Source organism: Egretta garzetta, unplaced genomic scaffold (genome assembly GCF_000687185.1).
Source record: "Egretta garzetta isolate BGI_Z169 unplaced genomic scaffold, ASM68718v1 scaffold509, whole genome shotgun sequence".
NCBI classification, from domain to species: domain Eukaryota; kingdom Metazoa; phylum Chordata; class Aves; order Pelecaniformes; family Ardeidae; genus Egretta; species Egretta garzetta.
In genome coordinates, this window is record NW_009260814.1 from 966,723 (window position 1) to 992,994 (window position 26,272).

The following is a 26,272-nucleotide window of genomic DNA, read 5'->3' on the forward strand; positions in this document are numbered from 1 at the left end:
TTTTCATCTGTTCATATGTTTCCTTGTTAACTTGCATTGGCTCATCATGGATGTGTCTGAGAGAGTGTTTAGAGTCGTTTGTCTTCTGCAGTAGCTAAATCTTAGAAATATATCATGGTACTAAAATACAAAAAAAGAAGAATGAGATTAAGGCTAGTGTTGGCTGGTTTAGAGACCAAATCTTGTGTGCAGTTCAGAAGAGCAAATCTGGCATGCACAATCTCAGTGTAGTCAATAGGGAGTGTTGTGGTTTAACCTCAGCCTGCAACTAAACACCATGCAGCTGCTCACTCCCCATGCCTGGTGGGATGTGGGAGAGAATTGGTAGAGTAAAAGTGAGAACACTTATGGGTTGAGATAAGAACAGTTTAAAAATTGAAATGAAATAATATTATTATAATAAATTGTAATGAAAAGGAAAATAACGAAAAGAGAGAGAAATAAAACTGAGGGAAAAACAAATGATGCAACTGCTCACGACTTGCTGACCAGTGCCCAGCCAGTCCCTGAGCAGCGATCCCCCCAGTTTATATACTGAGCATGATGTCATATGGTCTGGAATAGCCTTTTGGCCACTTTGGGTCAGCTGTCCTGGCTGTGCCCCCTCCTAGCTTCTTGTGCACCTCCTCGCTGGCAGAGTAGAGGAAACTGAAAAGTACTTGACTCTGTGTAAGCACTGTGCAGCAACAACTAAAACATCAGTGTGCTAACACATTTTCATGTGCTAAATCTAAAACACAGCATTATACCAGCTACTAGGAAGAAAATTAACTCTATCCCAGCTGAAACCAGGACAGGAGACACCACTGTCTACAAGGTAGTGATTCAGTGCATCAATACTAATGAGTGAAGTAGATGGGGTAACTACCTCTGTGAATGACTGGTAATTAGTCTAGTTCCACTTGCAGACTGTGTTTATATTGGTAAACTAAACATTTGTGAGACCATTTTGTGAAGCTGCAGTCAAGTGATATGAAATGGCCTAGGTTCCTTAAACTCTACTGCTCTTTAAATGAGGGAAGCTGCATCCAAATAACCCACATTATTCCCAGCAGCCTCCTGAACTCTGCCCAGGATCTGCTTATGTGAGTGCTACTTGGCAAAGGCCAAAATGTGTTGGGGATATTTTAACAACAGTATAGACATTTCCTGAGAGCTTCCCTGCCATCACTGAGTTTTCTAATAGAGATGTAGCTGCCAAATGAATGAAAAATTAATCCCTGTAAAATGCTAAAGAAATGTAACTTTTAAAGTTTGTTTGTTCTTAATAATCTAAAAATGTTATTTTTATTTACTTTCCACCTTTTTTAGGAATTTGCCTGTAATTATACGATGTTCTTTAAAAATACAGTGAGAAGGCAGTATACAGTATAAATTAAAAATAATTATTTTTACGTAGACAAATGGTGGGAACTAAAGGAACTATTGTGGAAAAAAAAAATCCTATTTTGAAGATTTACAATTGGTAACCCTTTGCATCATTTTCACATGATCTTGCCTTAGGTCTCCACGCCATTACATCTCCTTTGTTTCTCTGACACTTTCACCTCCCAATTACCACCGTCTGCTTCACTGAGTAACTCTGACGAGTGACTCAATTTCCAGAATATCTTTGAGATATGAGCGGTTCCCTCTTTGTCTTCTTCCAGTCACCTACCTGACCCTGAAGTATTTCTCTGGTCTAGTTCCACCAAGAAACCGTTGTGCCTCAACAAACCATATGGCTACAATCAGTTCCACTCCCCATCCCAGCTTATCTTTATTACTGGTGGAGGGCAGGGCAATAATTCCTGTTCTTGCAGTATCAGACATCAGGAAGGAGAACCAAGATTCTGTGGGTCTTACTCCAACTCCAGGGTCATACCCTCCATATCCTGCAGTGTCTCCCGGTGTTTCTTGATTGTCTTCTATGGAAGAATGTTTTAAGACCTTTTCGCTGCGAGCAGGAGAATCACATACTCAGGGAAGGATGTCAGAGGGCAAACCAGACTGCTTTTATTTTACTGTGCACTAAGCCTGGAGATCAGCTTGCCATCAAAAATCATATTTAGGCAAGTGGTAAGCTCTTAATAAAACTTTTGAGGCAATAACAGGCCAATTCCTTTTCTCATTGGAAAGATCCCTGGGAAACAACAAAGGATATTTTACTTTACTAGTGAGGAGAAGAGACTAACACTGTCTTGCTGACTTAAAGAAATTGGGAGAAGACTAAGAAAAATCCATACAAAATAAAGTGCAAAAAACCTCAAGATCTTGCCATAAGCTGTTCCAGTCTCAAATTAGCAATGCCTCCCTGTTCATCAGTCTCTTAGAATAAATACACCTGAATGACTATCAGGAAAAACAAATATAATTTTTCCTTTTTATTTTTTTTGTTACAAAAAACATTCTAGTACTGGTTAAGCATAGTTCTTCAACATGTTTACTTATGTCTAGGAAAAAGAGAAACTATGGGAACAGTCACAAACTACGTTCCTTGCAGTGATTCTGTAAGTGGTGGTGTTTCTTTACCAGTGCTTCCATTATGGCTTTCCATTTGCTGTAGTGTGTTTAATTTCATACCTTATAAAACATGAGAAATTTTTATTGTATATCCTGTTTTGCTAGCCTTATGTTGGCCATTTCTTTTGATTACTATCAGCTTTTATTATCCTCTGATGCTTGGACATGTATTGTGTTTGTTACTGTATGGAAATGGAGCCTTACAGAAGCCAAACAGACTGGGCCAGATTCATCCTTGTGTAACTTGAATTTACACACAAAAGTGAATTTGGCCCAATTAATTTTAATTGCTGTGTTGCTCTACTGTAGATTAGAAATAGATTAGATGTCTAAATAAATGGATGGCTTTCCTGAGGAGTTAATTTAACTGACTCTTGAGAGAAAATTACTTTTAAAATTGACCAAATAGTACCTACAAAGCTATTAACAAAAATACAGTATAAGGAGTAACACAAAAACTTGGTGTATATGGAAGAAGGATAGCAAATAATTTTTAAAAAATCAGTGGCATGTGTCATGGAATATAGTTCCTTGTGACTATGTATTTTCAATTACCCCCTCACAAAACAAGGCAGAGAGATTGGTAAAATTAATGAAACTTAAATACATTTTACTTAATTACTATGTGGGATTAATTGTCATAAGATATTACTTAGGTCAAGATGTTAATAGAAATAATAATAAATTGTTAGATGCTTACAAAAGTAGCTAGAAAAAAACCCCTAGAGGTACATAATCTTAAAGCAGAATTAAACGCATTGTACTTCAAGATATTACAACTGCTAATTGATACTGAGGAATTAATAAGTATTCACTGTACAATTACTTACATTTTGGGGGGAAGCGTGGGCGTTGATCTGCATTGCTTTCACCAATCTAAATCGAAGTCACCACTACTTCTTACATGTAGTTGATGCACTTCTTGGTTTTAGCAAGAATGTCGAAATTCTTTATTTAGGTGTGTCAGATACCCAAATTATCTCCTAATTGTTCTTGCACTATCTTGTTTTTAACAATCCCAGAACTGGAATGGACAAGGCTGGCTGGCCTCTCTGGAGATGGCTTAGTCTAACCCTGTCCTGCTCAAAGCAGGTTGCACAGGGCCATGTCCAGGAGGGTTTTGAATATCTCCACAGCTGGAGGCTGTGCAACCTGTTCCTATGTTCAACCACCCATACAGTAAGCTTTTTCCCCTTAAGTTTAAGTGAAATTTCCTCTATTTTACTTTGTGTCAGTGGGAACCACTGAGAGGAGTCTGGCTGCATCTTCATTTCCTCCCCTCCACCCGTATTTATACACATTGATAAGATCCCACTGAGTCACTGCTTCTCCAGGCTGAACAGTCCCAGCTCCCTCAGCCTTTCCTCAGGTGTCAGGTGCTCAAATTCTTGATTATCATAGTTGCCCTGTACTTTGAACAATGCTGTACTGAAAAAAAAACGGTGTACTCATTTGTGTTTGTATTGCAATATAACTTAAAAAGTTTTCCTTGTTGATTAACACCATGTTATGCTGGAAAGTGTTTAAAACCATAAAAGGAAGATGGTGCTCTTACTAGCTCTTTGCTTTACAAAGAAGACTGAACCCTGTTTGCATAATAGATTGCTTTTTTTACGTAACAGGAGAGAATAAATGTCTGGAGGCCTTATTGTCAGGATGCATACACCAGCACTGCTGCCAACGTTTAAAGAGCTCCTACTCTTACCTGTCTCCAGCCGCTTACTCATTTTGGCCCTGTGCTCCTTGATGAAGGTGCTGGGATAACTGGTTGTGGGGGCTGTGATTTAAAGATGTCTAGAATTTTTAAACAGGCCTCGCATTTTGTTGCGTTGCTGCAACCTGACAGCACAGTATACTTGGTTTAATGCTACAGTTGGGACAAATAAGCAGCCAGGGCAATGAGGTATAAACATATAGCTGCTGAAGCCACTGTATTGTTTTGAAACTGCAGCCAAAGACATGGGCAGGTACTAAATAGCTGATGTGGGGTGGGTGCTGCATTAATCTGCATGAACATCCAACATCAAAGGAACGAGGGAATGCAATGCTGGACTGAGTGGCAGTGCAGGAGGACGAGTATAACCCACAGGCAGCGTTAGCGTGTTGGACTGTGTTCACGATGCAATGGCAGATTAAATAACATGTTTAAGAGACATAACAAAGGAAAGCTTGAAAAGAGTTAATACAGTTCTGCAGACTTTTAGATGAAAGTGCTCCTAAATACAAGTGACAGCATAGGAAAATATGTTAAAGTGCTTTTTTTGATAATCTAACACACAGGTGAAGATCTTTGGAATGAGGTGCTGTCTGGAAATGGGAACTCATCATTGGATATGTGTGCTGGTTTTGGCTGGAGTAGAGTTAACTTTCTTCACAGTAGCTAGTATGGGGCTGTGCTTTGGATGCATGCTGGATAGAGTGTTGATGACCCAGGGATGTTTTAGTTACTGCTGAGCAGGGCTGACCCAAGGTCTTTTCTGCTTCTCACCCCACCAGCGAGCAGGCTGGGGGTGCAGAAGAATTTGGGAGGAGACACAGCCGGGACAGCTGACCCCAACTGACCAACGGGGTATTCCAGACTATATGATATCATTCTCAGCATTTAAAGCTGGGGGGCTGCATCGGTTGGTGGCAAGCAATTATTTTCATTTGCATTACTTGTCTTTCTTGGGTTTTATTTCTCTTTATTATTTTCCTTTTCATTACAATTTATTATTGCTGTCATAATTTCTCAACCCATGAGATTTTCCACTTTTACCCTTCCAATTCTCTTCCCCCCATCCTACGGGGGGAGTGAACAAGCAGCTGGGTGGTGCTTAGTTGCCAGCTGGGGTTAAAGCTCAACAATATGAAATAGACAACTGAGATGTTCTGGGAACGATTTTGCATTTGTGCTATTATGATAAAAACCATTTGGAAAGTTGATTTATTCATGCTAGTCATTATCATTAAGTAGGTGCTTCATTTATGTTTCTAACAGGATCAAAAATTACAGATGCACTTAACAGCAAAAGAGGAGCATCATAAGAAACTGAATGAAGTTGAGAGGTGTTATGCTACTATTGCATGTCAGTTTGGAATCATAAAAGGTGTTCATGGAAAACTAGAGCACAGTGGTATGTATGTCTTAAATGTCCTCCAGCATTTGTTTTTGCTGTTTTTAAGCACCTATTGAGTTGGAGACACCTGACAGTTCAGAAGAAATAGCAGCTACTGTGTGCCAACCATCAAATATGCCAAGCATCAAATATACCAGCTGACAATTGCTGTATCCCATAGCTTCCTTGGTGTTTCTTTCTGTCACAGTGTCAGGTTAAGTGGCACAGGTCCTGTACCTTTTCTGCTCTCTGCAGTTGTGCATGCGACCACAGGGTAAATTATATTGAGGAACTGATTTGTGTTCAAAAGAATCTGGCAACAGACCCACCCCTCCAAGGAAAAAAAAAAACAAAACATTAAAAAATTACACTTAATTTGGATCAGCTTCCTGTTGCCATTCAGCTTAACAAACATAAACAGTTGTACTAGCTCAAATGAGGGGGTGAAAGTAATTAGCAAATACAGGAAAACGAATGCTCTTTAAAGTAGGTTTAATGTTGGGAAATGGACAGAAAACATTAATGAAATAACAAATTCTTTTGTTGTACAGAAATATAAAATCTCAAAACGAGTTCAGTAAAGAAATAGGGTGGTGTAAGTAATTTTGCCGTTATTGTTGTTACGTAGATTCTGACTATATGGCTATTCAAGCTTTATAAATCTGTACTTTATCCCTGTTTGTGTGTTGAAACATAACAAAATTATGATTCCATATACTTTTATATAACTATATAATTTTATCTATAAAATAATAAAGCTGATAATCTCAAGTAATAAAAATATCTCATTTAAATGAAGTTTGAACCTACTAATTTGAGAGAGAAATCCTTGTTTCTCATAACAGTGATAAATTTCTATGCAAACATCACAGTATAAGTGTAGAATATGGACTTGTGTATTGGTTTGTGTGCTTGCAGTTTTCATCCATGTAAATACGTATGCAGGATGTAAATAAAAATGTGTATTATTTCTTAAAGAAAGGGAGAAGTAGTTCTATAACTCAAAACAAACAAAACCCCAAGCAAACAAAAAAACCCAAAACACCAAAAAGCATTTCAAATATCGAAGCTTGTAAGTTTTTTACTTTTTTTGTTGCCTGAAACCAAATATTTTTTCAGATCTAGTTTGAATAAACTGTTAATATGCTCTATGTGTATTTGTATTCAGTACTTCTGATTACTTTTTGTATTCAAAGTTTTTTAATACATTAATATTTAATATTAAAAACAACTTAAGAGAAAACATTGCTGTTTTCCCTTTACACTGGAGAGGGTTTTTCTATTATGTCAGATACAGAAAAGTCTTTTTGCGATTTTATGGAAAAATAACACTTTCAGTATTTACACTATTTGAACCATGCTTTTTGCCATGTTTCTACTTATATTTATCGGTAATTGCAAAATAAACCTGTGGAAGAGATTAAATATGTTACTAACTGCTTCTTTTCAGGAAGCCAATCTGTTTACCAGTTTAACTCCAGTGTGTCTTTTACTGCAGAAAGAACTCAATTTGCACTGCAGCATGTAAGATGTGCAATAGGCATGTAGGTGACTTGTAAATTCTGAGCAAGAAACTGCAGTCAGTGGAAAAGTCAGGCAGAAAGTATATGAGCCATTTTTTATGCAATTTGTTTAAATTTATCAACTTGTTCTTTATCTGCTATATTAAAGCAGTACGTAGGGAAACATGAAAGCGAAAATTGATGTGTTATAGTGCTGTATAGGGAAAATACCACAGTTATAATAAATCTAAAATTTATTGCCTAACCAATGTCCTACTATTAGTATTTTAAAGCTAGAGAGTGAACATGTGACTCTTGTTAAAAGACAGGAGAGGGCTTTACCAATTTCTGCCTGCTTGTTTTTGTGGTTTTTTTCTATGTTTTGTCAGAAGATATTTGTTACATTCTTGAGTATTTTTGGGTTTCAAGCACATATTCTCTTATGAAACTGCAAAATTGCTTATTGTATTTTAAGGCTGTTGTTTATCATTCTCCATGATACTTACCATCTTTAACAGAAAAGGAAAGACCTTTCTGGGTGTGATGGAGTGTCCAGAGTTCTTGTATTCAAGTGTAGTGCCAGAAGCTTTTTGAGACAATAAAGAAAAAAAGATTAGGAGTAAATGAAGAGGAATCGGGAAATAGAAAATGCTGAAGAGACCTCAAGAGGATCAAAATACTAAGACTGAATAGAAGTGACTGAAAAAGTACAGGGACCAGTGAACATATTCAGCTTTTCATTGTGAAACTTCAAGCAATTTCTTAGTGATATCTTGGCCTGTGTAAAATCTAAGAGAAAATTACCTTCCCTTTCAAAAGGGACAGGACTTATTTTTAGCGTTTTCTTCTCTGTTACCCTCTGCTGTTTGCATCTTCTGTGTCCTATATATATGCAAGTCTGTACATCTGTTAACTCAATAATTTGAATGTTCTGTGCTTCATTATGTTCTGTGTTCCTCTAAAAATAACTAAACTCCTCAGAAAATGACAAGCAAAGCCTTAGTTAAAAAACAAAACCCAAGAGTTCTAATGGAGATGTGATCCTAATAAAGTGACGCCAAAGACACTAAATTACAGTTTCTAAAAAAAAAAAACCAAATCAACATACAGAGAAGACTTAACTCATTGTTTGAGGTATAGAACAACTGGTACCACCTGATGTAATCCTTCAGCATAGTATCACACTATACAGAAAAAGTAGTTGAGTTATATTTTGAGTCTCAGTCTCCTTTCCACAGAGATGTTTAATTATTTTATAAATTATATACACATAAATTGCAGTTATAAATCAAATATTCAAATATGAAAGTGTGTATTAACATGTTTTAACTTTTGTTTAAAGTACAGGAAGCGATACAGCTCAATAAGAAACTAACATCAGTGAATAAAAGACAAGAGACTGAAATAAGTAATCTGAAGGAAGTAAGTATAGTAGGTATTTCTGAATGTATAAGTGGGATTCTTTGGGACTTCTACAAGCTGCTGTACTATTTATAGAAGTAGTGGACAAGCAAGCAAAACTGTTCTTCATGCTATGACTAATGGCTAAATTAGTGTTATGCTCCCTTGTAACACACAGATACTTCAGATGAATGCCATTTAAATTTTGAGCAGGTCTGAATAGTTTCTGTAACTTGGGAATTTTTATTTACCTCTACAGCGTCCTACTTCTTTCTTGTTAATTATTAGCAACCTCTCTTCTTCCTGTACTGTGGTGTCATTGCTTCTCCCATCTGATATGGAAAGGTAGCAGTGGTGTTTTCAGTTTAGTCTGGGGTAGACCATGAAGAGTAGTTGCCATAGAAGCAAGTTTGTAGCTTGAACATAGGATAAACAGCATAAGTGAATCTCTATCAGAAACAGGAGAGTTCTGTGACAGGGCAACTGAGACATTAGATAATAGCAGTACTATGGACAACGAAGTTTTCTGGCCATTAAGCTCTTTTCTGCCCTCATCTATTCAGAAACTGCTATTTGCCAGGTACATTTCTGAGTTGTACTCTTGAACATACATAATAGTGGGAAGAATAAAGTTCTCTTTTTTTTTTTTTTTTTTTTTTTTCCCTTTGAGCTGTTTCTTAAGTGCTGACAGGAGAAGAACAAAGAGACCCTCTGAAATCAAAATTGTCCTGTAAACTCAGTGTCTTTCCATACCACATCTTTTTCATACTCCTTATCTTTCTATTCAGCTTTTTTTTTTTTCCCCCTTCCTTCGATTCTGAGAATTTTAGGTAGGGAACAAATGCATGTTTGTTCTTGGCCTAATGTTAACCCCAGCTACCAGATGAATGCTTTGGGCTACCATGAAATCTTTGCAAAGTTTGTGAATTTCTTGCAAAACAAAAAAAAAGGGCGATGGAGACAATTTGTAAATGAGGAAGAGGGACTATGACCATTTTATATTTAGGTTAAACTGATAAAAAAATTGGATGTTTACCTACCATGACCTTTGTTTGCCTGTAAAGGGAGATTTGGAGGTACAGAAGCACTTGAAAACTCCTGAATCTAGTGTTGGGTTTTGTTCTTAAGAGCATATAATAGCCTGTTATTGTTAAGGTTCTTTGGAGTGTGATGCCTCTAGAAGCCTGACTTACATTTTATTTTGAAATAGAGACACTTTAAGATTTTTTTCATGTCTTTCATTCATGCCTTCTCTAGTGCTGTGCTTTTCTTTTTTTTTTTTTTATTTTTTTTACATTTGTTGCATGAAGATATTCTAGCCGCAGTGGAGATTAATCATTAATTCAATCTAGATTTGTTTAGTTACGTACTAGGATATAACATGGCAAACCTCAGTGTCAAAAAGATCAAGTTCTGAAGTGATTGTGTGATCTCAAAGATTTTTGGACTCTTACCATCATAAAAACAGACTGAGAAACACAGTTACAGTAAAGCAGAACACTGGAAAAATTCTCAATTTCTAAATCACAATTAGGTTTTATGGTATTTAAAATGTTTATTTAGCTACATAATTCAAATTATAGGTTTTATAAATATTTTTTGTGTGTATATATATATAAAAACCCTATATATATTTATCTGAAATATTTGATGGATGGAGGAGCAACAGAAAAATATTGGAAGTTGTCAGTGGTGATAACTTTCCTCTGCAGAAAAGCCATATTTGTTAGAATGCTAATAGCATAGCCATGAAGGTCTGAGGACAACTTTGTCGTGTGTGCATTGGATACACTTTAACTGTAACTTTTATGTGACAAAAAGAGGGACATTCATCTAAAATGCAGCATATCTTTATTTAATGTGTTGTAAATATCAAAATTTAGGAGTTCTTGAAAGCATCACAGTAAGTTAGGTTTGTTGCTTTTGATTAAGAAACCAAGAATAATTCATGGCTTAGAATTCTCTGAGGGTAAGTAATTTGAGAGGTAAGAAGAGAAAAATGTTTAAGAAAATTTTACTTACTGCAATTTGTGAGTGAGAGGTGTGCAAGATAAACTGATAGTGATTTATGTGCTCCGATAATCAAACATATTGCTTGATCCTTTTTTTTTTTCAGCTGTACTCTTGATTCTTAAGGTCATGGGTGATGAATTTTAAATAAAATACTGTTAGATAAGCAGAAGGGGCCAACTGAAACTTCCCTCTGGCTTTCTCAGTTTACCAGGAAATGCCTTTATCCTGGTTATTTCTGAATTTCCTATTGGTTGTTTAGTGTTTGTCCATCCCATTCTGAATGTTGGTGGAAAACTGAATTGGAATTTAATTCCTTAGCCTTTTAATATTCACGTAGCGCTGCAGCACTTTGCTGTGGCAATGCCTTGTTCTGCAAAAAAAGTGGGGGTTCGTTTATGTGTAAATACAGTTTTATTAGTAAAAAGTTGTATATAATAGAAAGACAAGCCTTTTTCCTTAAAATGCAGAACTTCTGTGAAAACAGAGCTTAAAATGAACTATACAGTAAAAAAAAATACAGCCCATTTTTTATTATTCCTTATGTCAACAGTCTGTTTATAAAACATTTCTGTAAAGTTACGTAGTGAGAGAGGGCGTATCTGAACTATATCTGTAATGGCGCTTCTTCTGTTTGTGAAGAGCTGTGGGCTCATCCTTTGGGTCACTCTGTGAGAGAAGAGAAAAGGGAGTGCTTGGACCCGGTAAGCAGTGTCCTGAGCTAGTTTCACTGCATGGTGGTTACCTTGTACTTAGCCTGACCATTGCAAAACTGATCTTAAAGCAGTCAGGTGTTTTCCCTTGTTGGGGATTGTATCTATTGTAGAGCTGAAGGGACCTACAAGAGATACAAAGCAATGAGAAAACTTTGATATTTAGAAGAGTTTGGAAGAGGGATTACCAGGCTGTTTTCACTTGCTACAGAGCTGAAAGACGTCATGATATCTGCAGCACAAGGTGGGACAACTTACAAAGCTGGTTTTATCTGCCTTGGAGACTTGACTGACCTTTAACAGCTCTGAAAACTTGTGGGTTCAATCTCTTTCCTCTGTAGCCTCAGTGCTGGAGTGGGAATGACTATCCTTAGTACTAAAATCTTAATTTGGCTGTCAGCTCTTATCACAGCCATTACTTTGACTCAGACCAGGATGATCTCACACATTTGTTCTGAACGGGAATATGAAGTTAGTGGATGCTATTCAACATTTATGGATAAAACTAAACTAGTGAAACTAGGGAAATGCTTACATTGAAATCTGAGCAAGAAAAGCAGCGATGAAACAAACCTTTAAAAAACAGCTATGCTGCTCAAGGCCTGAAAAGACTACAAGAGAGTTGCACTGATCTAGGAAGAGATCAAAAAGATAGTCGTAATTTTGGATACACTTAAAGTTCGCATAAGGTGTCAGCACTGTCTTGGGAAGTGGCTACATCTGCCTGCACTGGCTGCTTTTCCAGGCCCATACCACCACTTCATGCTGACATGTATTTATGTGGCCTTGAGGAAAAGTAGAATGAAAATTTTGTATTGATCGAAACTACATTTTACTGAAAAAAAGGGAGTAAGTTTTATCTCGGATCAGCTGGCAAAAGGAAAATACGTTTAAGGAGCAGGACTGTTTCTTTTGTGATACTCTTGACTTACACTGACTTGAAGCGTTTCTGAAACTGTGCCCCTAAGCGTTGGCTGCTAGCAACACATCAAAGGAATGGGTTTAAAGCCTTATCATTCTTTCTTAGCATTCCCCCAAAACTGATAAAATTATTTTCCAGACTCAATTTAATTTATAGGGTTCTGAATACTACTAGTGATCTTATTAATGACAGAAAGCTACTAGAAAAATAAGCAAAAACTCTGGGGGTGAAATTTTTTTTAATGTCGGAGTACAAGAAAATATACATATTTTATGTATAAAATAATTTTTTATTATTTGCACAGCTACATAGTTTGTGCTTTCACTCCCCGTGGAAAACTTTCCCATTATTTTTGATGATCTGATTTCTGTTGGGTTGGTTTGGGTTTGTGTTGGGTTTTGGTAGTTGGGGTTTTTGTGTAGATTTGTGGTTTGGTTGTTTTTTGGTTGGTGTTTTTTTTTTTTTTTTTCCTGCCTATGGCTTTGGTAAATTAGCAGTTCTGAGTTCAATTCCAAATGGATTATACACATCCACCTGCTATATATACAAAGAAGAAAATCCAGTCATCTTTTCTACCTCAAGGACATGATTTACTTAGCAGGACTTGTTCTTTCCCCATGACAAAATAAGAAGTAAGATTTTTCTGCACACAATAAACTCTGAGTTTTGGGAAATACATAGTATCAGATCAGTAGCAGGCTTTTGCACCTGCTTGTGTAGCACACAACTTGATAGCTGTCTTCCAGTACCATTAATCTTGCTCTCTGTAAAGATTGGCTCAATGCACTTTTACAAAGTTAAAACTACTTGCACATTCTGCCACTTAAATGTAGGTACTCTCTTTGCATATTTCATTACAGAGCCTTCTAGTAAAAATAGTACAACTAATATATGTTGTTATTGCAAAAGATGGAAAAAACCTTATTAGGTTACAGAACATCACAATTCTAAAGCATTGCTGTCTTTGGGTTCTATAATTGATTCTGCAATTACACTTAGTACTTACTAGATTATTTTAGATTTATATATGGCTAAAATACATGGAAAATAAAGCCTCTAGCAAAAAAGTGATTTATTTAAAAGTAGTACCTATACTTGTATTTTCTGTAAAACTTTGTGAATTTCAGCTACAACGTAATCTTCCCTTTTTCTTTTGTACTGTTATATGATTTTGTCCAGAACAGTTAAACTATTGGTCTGTGATAAGCTGGAATTCCAGTTTTGTGAAGAAAAGTTAAACAGACCAAACTTAGTTGTTAGATAAAACTATTACCGTTCTGAACGCCCGGTTCACCACTATGGCATCATGAAGAATTCTTGATACTATCTGTGAACAGCATTCATAACCTCTGCTATTTGTCTGAGTAAACGTCAGAGCGCTCAAGGAGAGAGCGATATTAAACAGACTACCTTGTACCAGAATGGGAGGGGTGGGGGAGAACAGGGCACAATATTTATTACTCCAGGAACTATAAGTTGTAATTTAATGAGATCAAAGCATTTGCTGTTTATTTGCTGCACTAGGAGCTTGGAATACACTGCTTAGAAAACAGATACCAAAAAAAAAAAAAAATTAAGCAGGATATTTAAAAGATTGTAAAGACTATAAAATCAAAGGCATATTTTAGATTGAAAATCATGTTGTAGAAGCCTCTAATATAAAATTAATTTAGCATTCTCCTGAGATTAAGCAATTAATGTTTCAGGAAAAGCAAAGATCCTCCAAATTTATAGCCAGTTCCTGTTTTTACCAGATAGTCACTGTTCTTCCTTTTTTTTTTTTTCCTCCTGATTCCCAGGAACATACACAGTAGTTATAATAGGTACTTTATTCCTATTGTATATCTTGGTGTAGGAGGTTTTACCAATACCAACTCAATGTCCACTTCAATAAACTTCTTGGAAGAGAAAATAACAACAAAATGTTTAAGTATCGTAAATACTTCAAGCAGAGTAAAATTAGCACAATAACATTTTACCTCTGAAAATAAACTTTTAGCCACATGTGACAACTTTTTGAAGTTTAGCAAGTCATTCTTACAGATTTCAGTTCCTCTAATTTATTCTGTTGTTTCCATATATTATTTAAAAGTAGGGCATGACTCAGGATAGTTTAAAAGATTTGTCTTTGTTTTGAATTGCAATGCCTATACTGGATGAACTATTTATATGTGTTTCCTGTGTTAAGGAACTGAAGAAAGTAACTACAGACTTGATAAGGTCCAAGGTCACATCTCAGTACAGGGTGGGAGAAGAAAACATCAATCTTGCAGCAAAGGAAAAACAGTTTCAAGAACTGCTACAAAAAATCAGAATGGTATTTTGGAATTTAAACAAATTAAATTTTTGGTGAATATTTTCTGTTCTTCATTCAGCAAACATGATGGCAATGATCTCTCTGACGTATACAGATTAATGATTCCTTTCTACTAACTGCATATACAATACAACACTACTATTTCCAGAATGACCTTTTCTAGGGAAGTAAATATGCTATGAATATAAGTATAACTTCATAGTAAAAACCCATATGGATAAGAAGACATTTCAAAATAATTCAGTTTCTTTAAATAGCATCATGATGGTTCACAATATCATGTTAACACAGTATTACTAAAGAAAATAGACAGTAATTTTAAATGCCTTGTAATGTTCTTCATGTTCTTTTTTTAAGGAGACAGCAGTTAGTAAAAAAGTTCAAGAAGAAAACACTCACATTAAAGAAGAAAAGCTGGTAAGTTGTTAATACAACTTTGCTATTTAAAAATCACTTAAGAATATATGTTATATTCTATATTTAAGCTGTTATACTAGGCTATTTAATTAAATTTGCTTGTTTACTCTTCAGAAATATTTTAATACTAGCATAAATGGAATCTTAGTCCTCAGTTTTTAGAAAGTGCATTAGCAAAATGAAGTACGTTGTTTGACACTTTATTCCAAGTCTTAACTTTTGTTTTTGAATTCAGATGGGAGAAATTTGGTATACCCATGAAATAGTTGTTTACATATTGGTTCAGTACAAATAAGCAATAAGATTTGCATAATGTGCTTGCTGTTCTGCTTTCTAGTTGCCAACAGTTTACTATAATACTGCTGTTACTGAAAGCAGGTAAAATTGGAATCGTGTCAATCATATACAAAGGAAATGATGTTCCATTCATACAGAGCATACACATTTAGAATATTAAGCTACTCCTATACATAGCTGAACACTTAAGACTGTCTTCTATTGCAAACTCCGCTATCTTCCAGAACATATCCTGATATTCAAACCAAGGTACATGGAGTCAAGTATCGAACATAGCAAAAAATTACGTTCCCTGTAATAACAGCATAATATACTGCTTTGCAGAATATTAAGCTTAAAAAGGGTGAGCTTTTTTTTTTCTTGAACAGTTGCAGAATTTTCATTATGCAGTTCATTAAACCAAGTATATCAGAGAAGTGTATGACCCTTGCTCTCGGGGAGGGACAAAAGCAGTATCTTGCTTGTATACCCACTGAGCACTCACTGAAGGCTAATCCAGTGGTGCTCTTCCAGTCCATAAAAGCCTGTTTGCATTTTGAGTTTGCTTTTTAAAAATACTTGCCAATAACATATGGAGGGTTTTGGTATAAATCTGGGGAGGGCTGTAATATAGAGATGAACTTCATGTTTTCTCCAAGAACTTGGGTTAGATTAACTGAAGATGTTGGCTTCGGTGGTTCTTGGACAGAGGCTGACTATACTATCTAAATTATAGCTGATTTACACTGAATTGTATGCAGAGAAGCAATCTTGTCTAGTTGAGTGAACACCGTACTATATTTAAAAGACATGGTCAACTCTGCTACCAACCTGTCAGATGATGCTGGGCAAGCCATGCCACATCTCTGTGCTTCAGTTTTCTAGATGTAAAATTGAACTAAAGATAAATAATATTTTTGCACTGAAGCTTAATTTATCTCTGCATAAGAGTATATACATGCATGAAAAGGAATGAGAGTACACACAAAATAATTATTTTATTTTTACTAGATAGCTGTGTCTGTGTATACAATATAACCAAATATAAATTTGAAAGCTCTTCTTAGCAAGTATATGAATGTACTTTGTTTTAACAGTATGTTCCCCTCTCAATATATTTTGAAGCAACTGAGCACATTTAAGACTGTCTTGTGCCTGAAACTCAGGATTTTTACCTGTGCAGGTCTTCTTTTTAGTAACTGCTGTTCTGGACTTTAGGGAGTAGAGACTGGCTTGGCTAGATCATTCCCTCTGTCTTTGAATGTTTGGAAATGTGTTTAATGTAAAATGACTCTCTGTCTCCATTGCATCCATGTTTTCAGCTAACAGCAACAAATAATGGCAGCACCCATGGGTTTGTAAATCTATACCACCTTAATCAACTCATTTTGTGTGGCTCTTTTTTAGAACTTACTCTTCTTGAAGTGACAATATAGTCTTGATGAACGGTACCACAAAAATTCAGACAGCAGATCTGATGTACCATATGATGCAAAGCTAATGTGTGGTAGTTCACAACTATTAGGATTTAATTCAGCAGATAGAGAATAATATCACATAAGGGTGATCCATTAATGGAAGTGATTACTTGCCTACCATATAATTTCTCTGGGATTTTCTGTATTTTCCAGAACGGTAATATGGTACCATAAAACTATTCTGTTAGATTAATTGAACTCACATTGGGGTTGAATTTGGTATGTTTTATTCAGATTTGCACTGAAGTGTGTTTAAAGTATCAATGGATTGTTCATTTTAATTATAAGAAAATACTCTGAAAAAGAGTAAGTTATAATAGTTATATATTCTCCAAGGGAAAAGGCCAGAAAAACCTGGATTTGTTCTGATTTTATCCTATAAGGCCTTCCTCAGTGTTGATGCTGGAGTACTTTTTTATATACATAATTTTGTAAACATTGGCAGAATAAAAAATAAATATGGTAACCTGAAAGGCATAAATTATCTAATGTTTAAACTTCAGAAACAAAACCTTATTCAATATATCCTAATTTGTTTGTATTAATAAGGAAATTCTCAGCTCTCTACAGTGTGTGCAGGAGCTACTTCAGCGAATAACCGAAACGAATGTTAGAATGGAAAGTGAATTAAATGCACTGAAAGAAGAATATCAGGTCAGATTTTTCTTGATTAGACAAGCTGCTACTCTCTGTTATGTATTTTTTAAGTCTAGGGCTGTTAAAGACATCTGTGTGCTTTTCAGAACTTTTGACCTCACTTCCATTGCTCCCACAGCTCCTTAACTGTCAGCATGAACCTTGAAGCGCAGTCTATGGTTTCCCTCTTTTAGTTCTCCCCCTAAAGTAAATCATGGTTGCCGTTCTTATTGGCCATTTCTGGAGGGCAAAACCAGAATGTATTGGGGATTGCTTTTGAGTATTTTGAAATCAAATTATTTTATGACTTTTCTTTCTTACAATTTTCATGTAGGTATAAATTTATATTCTGGAAAATACTTCAAATTTCAGAACTTTGTAGCCAGAGCCAGTCCCAAGTTTTACTAGAGCAGAGAGCCTAAGAAAGAGCATAATCTTAGTCATTTCTTGCTGTGTTGTCTGGTGTCATATTTATGCTAGAGGTGATAAGTAGTCACGCTGGAGAGTGTGGAGTTGCAGGATTCCTCAGTTCCTCTTTGAGTGTGTAAAAGTGGCTCAGAACAGTTTAGATTCTAATTACACTAGCAGTCAGATTGGTCCACGATGCACCAAAGATTAAGGTCATATCTGTTGCGGTCAGATGTGCCATGCAGAGTTTGGGTACAAACATTAATCGGACTGTTAATAATTATTATCTACTATTTGTCCATACGTAAGTGCAACTATTCCATTCTTTGCTTGGCCTGTGAGGCCAAGGTTTTGAACTAGGATCTCTGTTAATTTCAAAGTAAACTTCCAGTGTGTATATACGCTCTTGTTTCTAAGTAAATGCTTCTATGCTAAATTGAAATTAGATTCAGTTCACAAAGTCTTTACTTTGTCTTTTAATAGATGTAAGCAGTTTGCCTTCTGCCACAACATATGAATTTTGCATTTTGATGAAACGAGTAAGGTTAAAGATGAGTTATGTTCCTCATCAAAAACTAGCCAAAATTTCACTAGGAATTAAAGTACCTGCTAGTAGTACCAGATAAAGCTGAGAAAGAGAAGTCACTGATTTCAGATGTCTAGTTTCCTGTGTTTATATTAGTCTAGAGTGCTGGATTTTCATGACTTAAAATTCTTTCATCTCGGAGTGCTCTAGAAACAAGAAAAGATGTTTATCAACCTGGAGAACAGTACCACCAGTTCATCATGAATCTTGGAGTTCTCCAGTTCCTCTTCTGTATATTGATTTTTGAAGAAAAAAAAAAAAATTACAAAGCACAGTTCAATGGGAAAAAGCTTGTGTTTTTCTTAGCATGTTTGAAACTTTTTACAAAGATTAATTTAACAGTCCCTTGGCTGTAGAATTGCCTAAAAAGTAGCATGATTTTCTGTAACCTCTCTTATTTGTGTGGGGTCCAGTGAAACAGCTGGATTACTTGCTATTCATACAACATTGGTTTTTCTTAAAGTAAAAAGGTAATGGGCATTTTATTTTTTATGACTAAAATTACTTTGTAAATTAAACCACAAGCTTGAGATAATTTAGTTGGTATACAACCTTACTGATGATGATTTTCATAATAAAAGGGACCCTTTAGGATCTTGGTGTCGGGATTATTGAAAAGCAGGTGTATTCTAAAAGTGCTTTTTTTCTGGTAGTATGTCTGAACTATTGTTTCCCCTCTCAGATAAAGTTTATAGTATGCCTTAAAGGTCCAGCTAAAACTGTGAATGGTATCTGTGAATTTTATCTTTGAAGACTCTACATAAATGTCTACAAGTCTAAGAAAAGTATAGCTTGCTTCCTTGTTGTTAAGGTATGAAACTGAGAACAAGTCTCTGGTTTGTAGCTTGTACGGGCCAGCAATTGATTTCTGATTGCAATTATACTCATTCTGATTAGAGGGCCTGCTTTGATTTCAGTCCTGTTTATATTAGACATTGGGAAAGTATTAATGTTTTTATCTTTCTAACTACAGGACAAACTATTTCTAGTCATCAAAGCTTCAGTGTAGTCTTCAAAGGTAAATTCTTGCAGGCATAAGTACTTTAGATGAAACTGGTGTTACAAGGATAACTAGTGAGAGGCTCTTGAGTCAGCCTTTGAAGGCTCTGTTGACTATATGAGGACTCCACAATACTTAGTTTGATGTAAATATTCCTTCTTAGTCTTCACTGTGGCACTTAATATCGGCTAAGAGTTGAGTCTTGTGAGAGCATTCTGTACATTCTCAAAACCAAGAGACATTCTCACTTGAGAATGGGAATTAAAGGATTCGTAACATTTATGTAAGCACATATGAGTGATAAACTTCCAAGAGATCACCTCTGGAATCAGAAAAGTGGATAGATATTTTAATAGATGTATTTTTATAAACCTGATAAGGGAATCGCTACATTTTATGCATGAATTTAAACAGCATGATGTAAATGCAATGCTGTATTAAAAGTCAATATCCCACATTCTTGTTCTTTCCATATGAACCCATGGGGTTATTTTTATTTGTCAGAAATGTCTGTCTTTCTGTCTAAACAGTAGTCATAAAGTAGTGCGGCTTTTTATAGCTACTCATTTGGCTGACAGTTTGATATAATTACTGGGATATTCCAGGGAGCGAGACAACATTAACTGCTTATTTTGCAGTGTCATTTTTTCAAAGCAACAAATGGAACTTATAAAATAGGGAGCTGGATATATAACTTGAAGGATCTACCCACTTTCCTGCCAATTTGAGAGTTACTGCTTTCGTCTTTATTGATTCTAGAACCACAATATGATGAATAAGGACTGAAGGTTATGTGTTATTCTTAAACTCTATCCTACATCCCTATCGAATTTGTGGACCTTGCTCATCAAGAAAAAGAGTTTATTCAGAATAATAGAAAAATGGAAGGAGTGATTGTACAGTCCCATGGAAATATTTTTATTCTTATACTCACTAAAAATTACTGCTTATTTTTGGGCTAGTGATGACAGAATACTTAAACTTGCAGGGTAACATTCCAGAAGGATCATATTGTCCATTCTCATTCTATCTATGCATACTTAGTGCTAGGATACCAATGAGTTCAGAAAAACAAGTTATAATTCTTTAACAGATGACAGAATACTTGAGAATGCAAGGAATTTGGGTATTCCCCTCTCTGTATATTTGGCTTTAACATATGATCAGTTCTATTCATCTGCTACTCCTGATATTTGCGCTAAGAGTTATGCTGCAAATAACTATTATATTCCATCTCAGAGGAGGTTGCATCTGAGATGTGAGTAAAAGCATCCTTGGAGTTAGAGCAAGTGTATCAAAGAGAGGAGGTCTTGGGCTCCTAGTTTATAGAACAGGATTGATAGGTGCTACATCAGAGTGTGATTATTCAGACAATGTATTCCTTGAATTGTCTCATGTTTTTCATTATATAATCTGTCAGAGAAGATCCATTATATTCTTACACACAACTTTTTCCATGTGTAGAAAAATGCAAGGTAGTCTGAATTTTTCCTAGTGTTAATACCTGTAAAATATATTTGAATTAATAGTGTAGCTAAATTAACACAGGCATTTTAAAATTGATGCTAAGTGAATCAAGAAGTAGACTCAGTTTTAGTTAAAAGTAATAAGGAGTTGCTTTGGAGTATTGCCTCCATAACAACATGTTTCAAGTGGACTTTCAAAGAAGCTCAGCAGAGTCATAAATATGTAGCTGGTCATATAGCTACATGCACTGAAGTTATGTTTACATTATCAAATATATTTGTGTCATCTATATAGTAGATAATGGATGCAGTAAGTCCTTTATCTTCCATATTGTTTGCTATAAAAATGTGATAGGATAAAAATTCCAACAGTACCTGAGATATGAGTGAAGTTACTGTTGATTTACACAAGACTGCTTTAATTTAGCACAGTAAAGCTAAGAGACTTAACCCAAAAATGTTGCAAGTACAATTATGATAGTATATAACTTAATATTACTGTTATTTTAATGCACTCCTATTCTATTTCAGTGATCTAATAAAAATAAATTAAAGGATAACCAGACATATACTTCATATTCCAGTAGATATGTTTTAGAATTTAAAGTTTATACAGTTTATAAGATAGGTTAATAAAAAAATTAGGACAGAAAAACTGGTCAGAAAAATAAAAATATTTTCTTTGAGTAGATAGTAGTTTTTTCTTTAAGTACAATGGGTCTAGATTGTGCTACATTTCATATTTCTCATCTCTAGACTTTATATTACTTTTTCAGCACATTAAAACTTATGCAGTGAAACTGAATAATGGCAAGTGTTTTTATACCCTTTTATAGCCATTTCTTTTTTCATAACCTCCCCCTGTTTCCTGTTAGCTAAACTATAAGCACCTTTCTGTTAATTTATGAAAATTATTGTTGAGATAGCACATTATCACTGATCTGTATGGCACTTCCAGCATGTTAGAAGCAAAGGTCCAAGCAACATAAAACACATCAAAATTCATTAATGCAGTATTGATTATTTTTTGGATAATTAATTTTATTGCAGACCCTTGAAAGAGATAATGAGCTGCAAAGGGAGAAGGCAAAGGAAAATGAAGAAAAGTTCCTTAATCTTCAGAATGAGCATGAGAAAGCACTAAGAACTTGGAAAAAAGATGTAGGTTTATTAAATTAAATGTTAGAGCATTAAGAGGTTTTTGAAATGGTCATCAAGTATTTCAGTTAATTCCTAAAGGCCAAGAAATATTGCAGAAATAATACAATAAAACCAACAAATTTATTTTCCAGTAATGCAGACTCTTCTAGAAATGAATATTTTTAAAAGGTAGATTTAGGAGAAATGTTGACTTCTGTCATCTAAAAGGTCAGTGCACTTCCTGCAAGAGCCAGGGTATTAGGTGTTACCTTGAATTTAGCACTGAAAAATATTCCAGAATTAGATACAGCTTTTAATTTACATTTAATTTTATGTATTTTTCAGAAAAATTTCCATTTTTTTACACAACTTACTCGGAGAATACCAGCATTTCTAAGCTGCACTCTTGTACCCTGAAAAAACTATCAGTAAACTCTCATATAGTAAAAAATTAATGTAAACCCACATAGACTGAAGTGACACAGACTAAAGGTACTTCTGAAGGACCATATGCCTGGGGTGGAAAAAAAAAAGCAACTTCAAACTGAATCGGGTAGAGATACTGAAGATTTGCATTAAAGCAGAGGTCCTGATTTGACAGGAATTATTCAACATGGACTGTGGGGTGAATGGGGATGAGAAAAGGTAAAAACCTGTGTGTCCTCTCAGTGAATTAACCTCTGTGTACACCTCAACAATAATTTGTCTTCAATATTTGCGATTCTTTCTACTACTTCATTATTTTTAAAGAATACTTCAGTAATTATTTAGTCCAAAATAATTAGCAAAATATTATAGCTGTGAAAATTGTCTGCAATAATAAATGCATGTTTACAAGTAAGAAAGATTAACACTTCTTCAGTAAGACAAGATCTGTTTAGTGTGTGGAAACTGGACTCTAAGCAGCGATTTGTTTATGTCAATCTTTTTTATTTCTCTGTAATTGGCACTCACTGCCAGAAAGGTTTTGAATTTGGTAGGTAGATTCTCAGGGAGGCTGTGGGGAAATAATGTAAAGTTGTCCTTGTTGTCCTGTTGTCTAAGGCCAGCTCTTTTGAGTGCAGCCGCTATGGGGATGACTGCAACCATGAGACTACAAAATAGCTGAACTGTTCTGATGCTCACTGCCCTGAGAAGATTTGATCTCCCTGATTCCTAGGAGAGTCTTATACCATAGTTTCCTGTATAGACGTGGGAATTGGCCCTGCTTATTTCTCAGGAATGTTTGCAACTATTCTTTAGAAGATATAATTTTTTTTCTCTCCATATTTCTGCTATGTCTAACTAGAAATTTGGTCTCTTAATATGTTAAAGTATAGCATCATCATGGATGATGTTTACATTACACATTGCTCTGGAAATATTTGTGAATTAAATTAAGGTATTTCTATAAAATTGCCCTCTGGTGGTTCTTAAAACTTGTATTTTTGACCATCCTTTTTGTTCTAAACACAAAAATTTGTTACATACTCACTGAAGAAGCATTGGATACTTGAGGCTATTTACAGACGGAAAGTGCCAAGCAAATTACTTGCTGTTGTAGTTTCTTGACAATGTAGGTGGAGAATGAATGTTGACTAGCATTTTTATCTTTGAGCCAAAAAAGGAAGAAAGCTACAAGTACAAACCTCGCTTTCTTGTGCATTGCTACTTGATGTAAATGATTGGAAAAAACCCAATTAATAAAAATTAGTCGGTATTGGAAATGGGGTTAAAATTTTGGTTTGAATGAACAGGCTCAAAATTATCTTACTTTGTACAAGGAAATTCCTTAGCATCTGTACTTAAAGGATTTACTTTAATTTGCTAAACTGTTGATACCCCTGTAAAATACTGGCTTACATATTTGAACATGCAGTAAAGATCTGTGTTTGTGTGCTCTGTGTACCCTCAATTATTACAGGAGGAAAATATGAGAAGAGAGATAGATACTATTAAAAATAAGCTGAATTGCCTTAAAGGGGTTTGTAGACATCTTGAAGATTATTATCCTCCTCAGGGAAACCAGCATTCTGATCAAGTGGAAAATCTGCAGGTAAGTGTCTCTAATAGCTGCAGTACTTTCCATTTCCTGTAAAAATATTAGAGAATGAGAGACATGACACTTTCTAATCTGGCTGTCATATCCTACTGATTGTCCTTTGACATTGCTAAACCTAAAAATTTATCTGATATAATCAATGATCCAAGATCCCATTAAGATTTACTGTACCCAGAGAATGTTCCCCTTTCTTCCAGAGGGGCACTTACATCACAGAAAGTTGACATGTTCATTACCTCATTAATAAATGTATACATAATAGGTAGAAATTATCTTAAATAATCTATCTTTACTAAACCCTACTTCACAAACATATTTTGCATGGGTGTTTCTTAAATACTGTGGCAGACTTCATATGTATGTAAGTACCCTGGAAGCGTGGAAGTAAGTCCACTTGCACTCAGCCTAATTGCAGCCTCTGTAACATGGGACAGATCAGAAGATTCCCTTTATCAACATATAGATTATCTAAGGCCTCCAGTTTTACTTTAAACAAACCCAATCTTTATTTCACTTAGTGTCTTTAATAATCATCAAAGGCATAGTAAGCTCAACAAGTAATGAATGCAGGAGGTAAAAGACTGTTTTATGCAGTGAAGGCTGAATTAGAATTGAGTTTGCATTGCTGGGTAAAAAAATTCCACATTCAGGTCTATTCAGAGCACATGAGAAGTCAACAAGTGGTTAAGCACAGTAAGATGGTCTGTGGAGCAAAAGGAAGAGCATGTAGCCCTGCAGCTATGTGTTATCCTTTACTTAAACTGAATTGCAAATTTATATTCCGGTCTTTCATAAGACTGAAAAAAAAGGGAAAAGTCATAAGCCATAAGAAAAACTTTTGCTGCACATTGAGAGTATTCTGTTGTTCAGCTGAGTATTGGTTATATGTTTTCCATTAGTTTTTACATCCAAATAATGATTTATCCTTCAAAGAAGGGAAAATTCATTTTGCATGTATATGATTTCAGTGTTAGGAAAATAGGAAGACACTAGGACTATACAGATTATTTTTTTAGAACTAGTCTATGAATTGTCAGTAAAATGACAAACTGTAACAATATTTTAGAATTTGGGAGAACTTAAAATTCATTTTTTCACAATACATGTATGTAGGTTTGTAGCTCAAAAACATACATACATATACATATATGAATATATACACGTACATACCTGCTGGTGTGTACTTAATAATGCAATGGAACTTAGACTGGAAATGAGTACTCATCTTGCCAAAGCTGTATAAATTCTACAAGGTATAATGCAAATTATGACTTTTAAAAATCATTGTTTCTTTGAATGAAAATTAAATAAGATTTGTGTTTAGGATGCAGAATCAACGCATGCAATCAGTCGTTCATGGTAAACAGTACTTGTGCTTACTAAGGTAGCCCTATGTGTTTGAAAGCAGATAAACTTAAAGCATATGCTCATAAATCAAAAAAAAAAAAGTCTGAGACGTCTTCTAAATATATATCTTACACTATCTTATGGCAAATTGCCATACCACTTTGTGTTGTATAATCATAACATTTCAAAAGCTAGGCAGGTTAGGCTGAGTCAAATTTCCAGTGGAACACTGACAGGAAATTACTGGAGCTGCAGCAGATCATATTGATTATTCTAATTTGTGGAATTTCACCTTGTATCAGTGATGAGTCAATGTCTAGTAAAACATAAAAGGGCAAGGTGTTGGCTGTGATTTAGATCTTGACTCTGGCTCCAAATGTTGCAAGGAAATATGCATATATTTATTTTTATACCTAGTGCAATCTGAAATCCCTGCAATTGTTTGTGGGGCATGAAATTTAGAATATATGTAAGCTTCTTCATACTGATCACCTGTGGAATAGTAATTAAACAAAGGCCTAGTTTAAAAGAAAGGTACAATGTCAGACCTCATTACAGACTCAAATTGCAATTCAGTTTAACTTTACCATGCTTCACATTTACTTTAATATAATTTGTAATACAGCTGTGTACCATTAGAGAATAGAGCTACACCTAGCAGTGGGTTATTGTGATTTTTTTGTGTGTATATGTACAGGGAGAACTGGTTTTAAGAAGGTTTTGGATTTCATAGTATGAAATATTCTGTTGAGGAAAAGGTCATCTTCGAGATATGTATGTTGCTTAGTTTTCACTAAATCACAGGATAAAAATAAAATCCATGTTTGATAGTTTTGATATGTAGGCATTTTAGTTTATGCATCTTGGACCTACTTTTGAAGGGCTGAACAGCCATTTGAAGTTAGTGGAAATTGGGTTTATTCAACCCATCTGAAAATCTGGAAAGGAATAATGTAACCTTTCTCCTTTACTAAGAACACTTTATCCTATTTGTTTCAGATGCATTCAGCGG

At 35.1% G+C, this 26,272-nt stretch overlaps 1 protein-coding gene across 1 annotated transcript in view; it reads left to right on the forward strand.

Moving 5' to 3' along the window:
- Positions 1 to 26,272, forward strand: part of CCDC73 (coiled-coil domain containing 73) — a 97,980-nt gene that overhangs the window by 60,855 nt on the left and 10,853 nt on the right. The window contains 7 exon segments of the mRNA XM_009646927.2: positions 5,483 to 5,618; positions 8,445 to 8,524; positions 14,337 to 14,465; positions 14,823 to 14,882; positions 17,186 to 17,290; positions 21,783 to 21,893; positions 23,776 to 23,907. Of these exon segments, the coding sequence (XP_009645222.2) occupies positions 5,483 to 5,618; positions 8,445 to 8,524; positions 14,337 to 14,465; positions 14,823 to 14,882; positions 17,186 to 17,290; positions 21,783 to 21,893; positions 23,776 to 23,907 (753 nt within the window).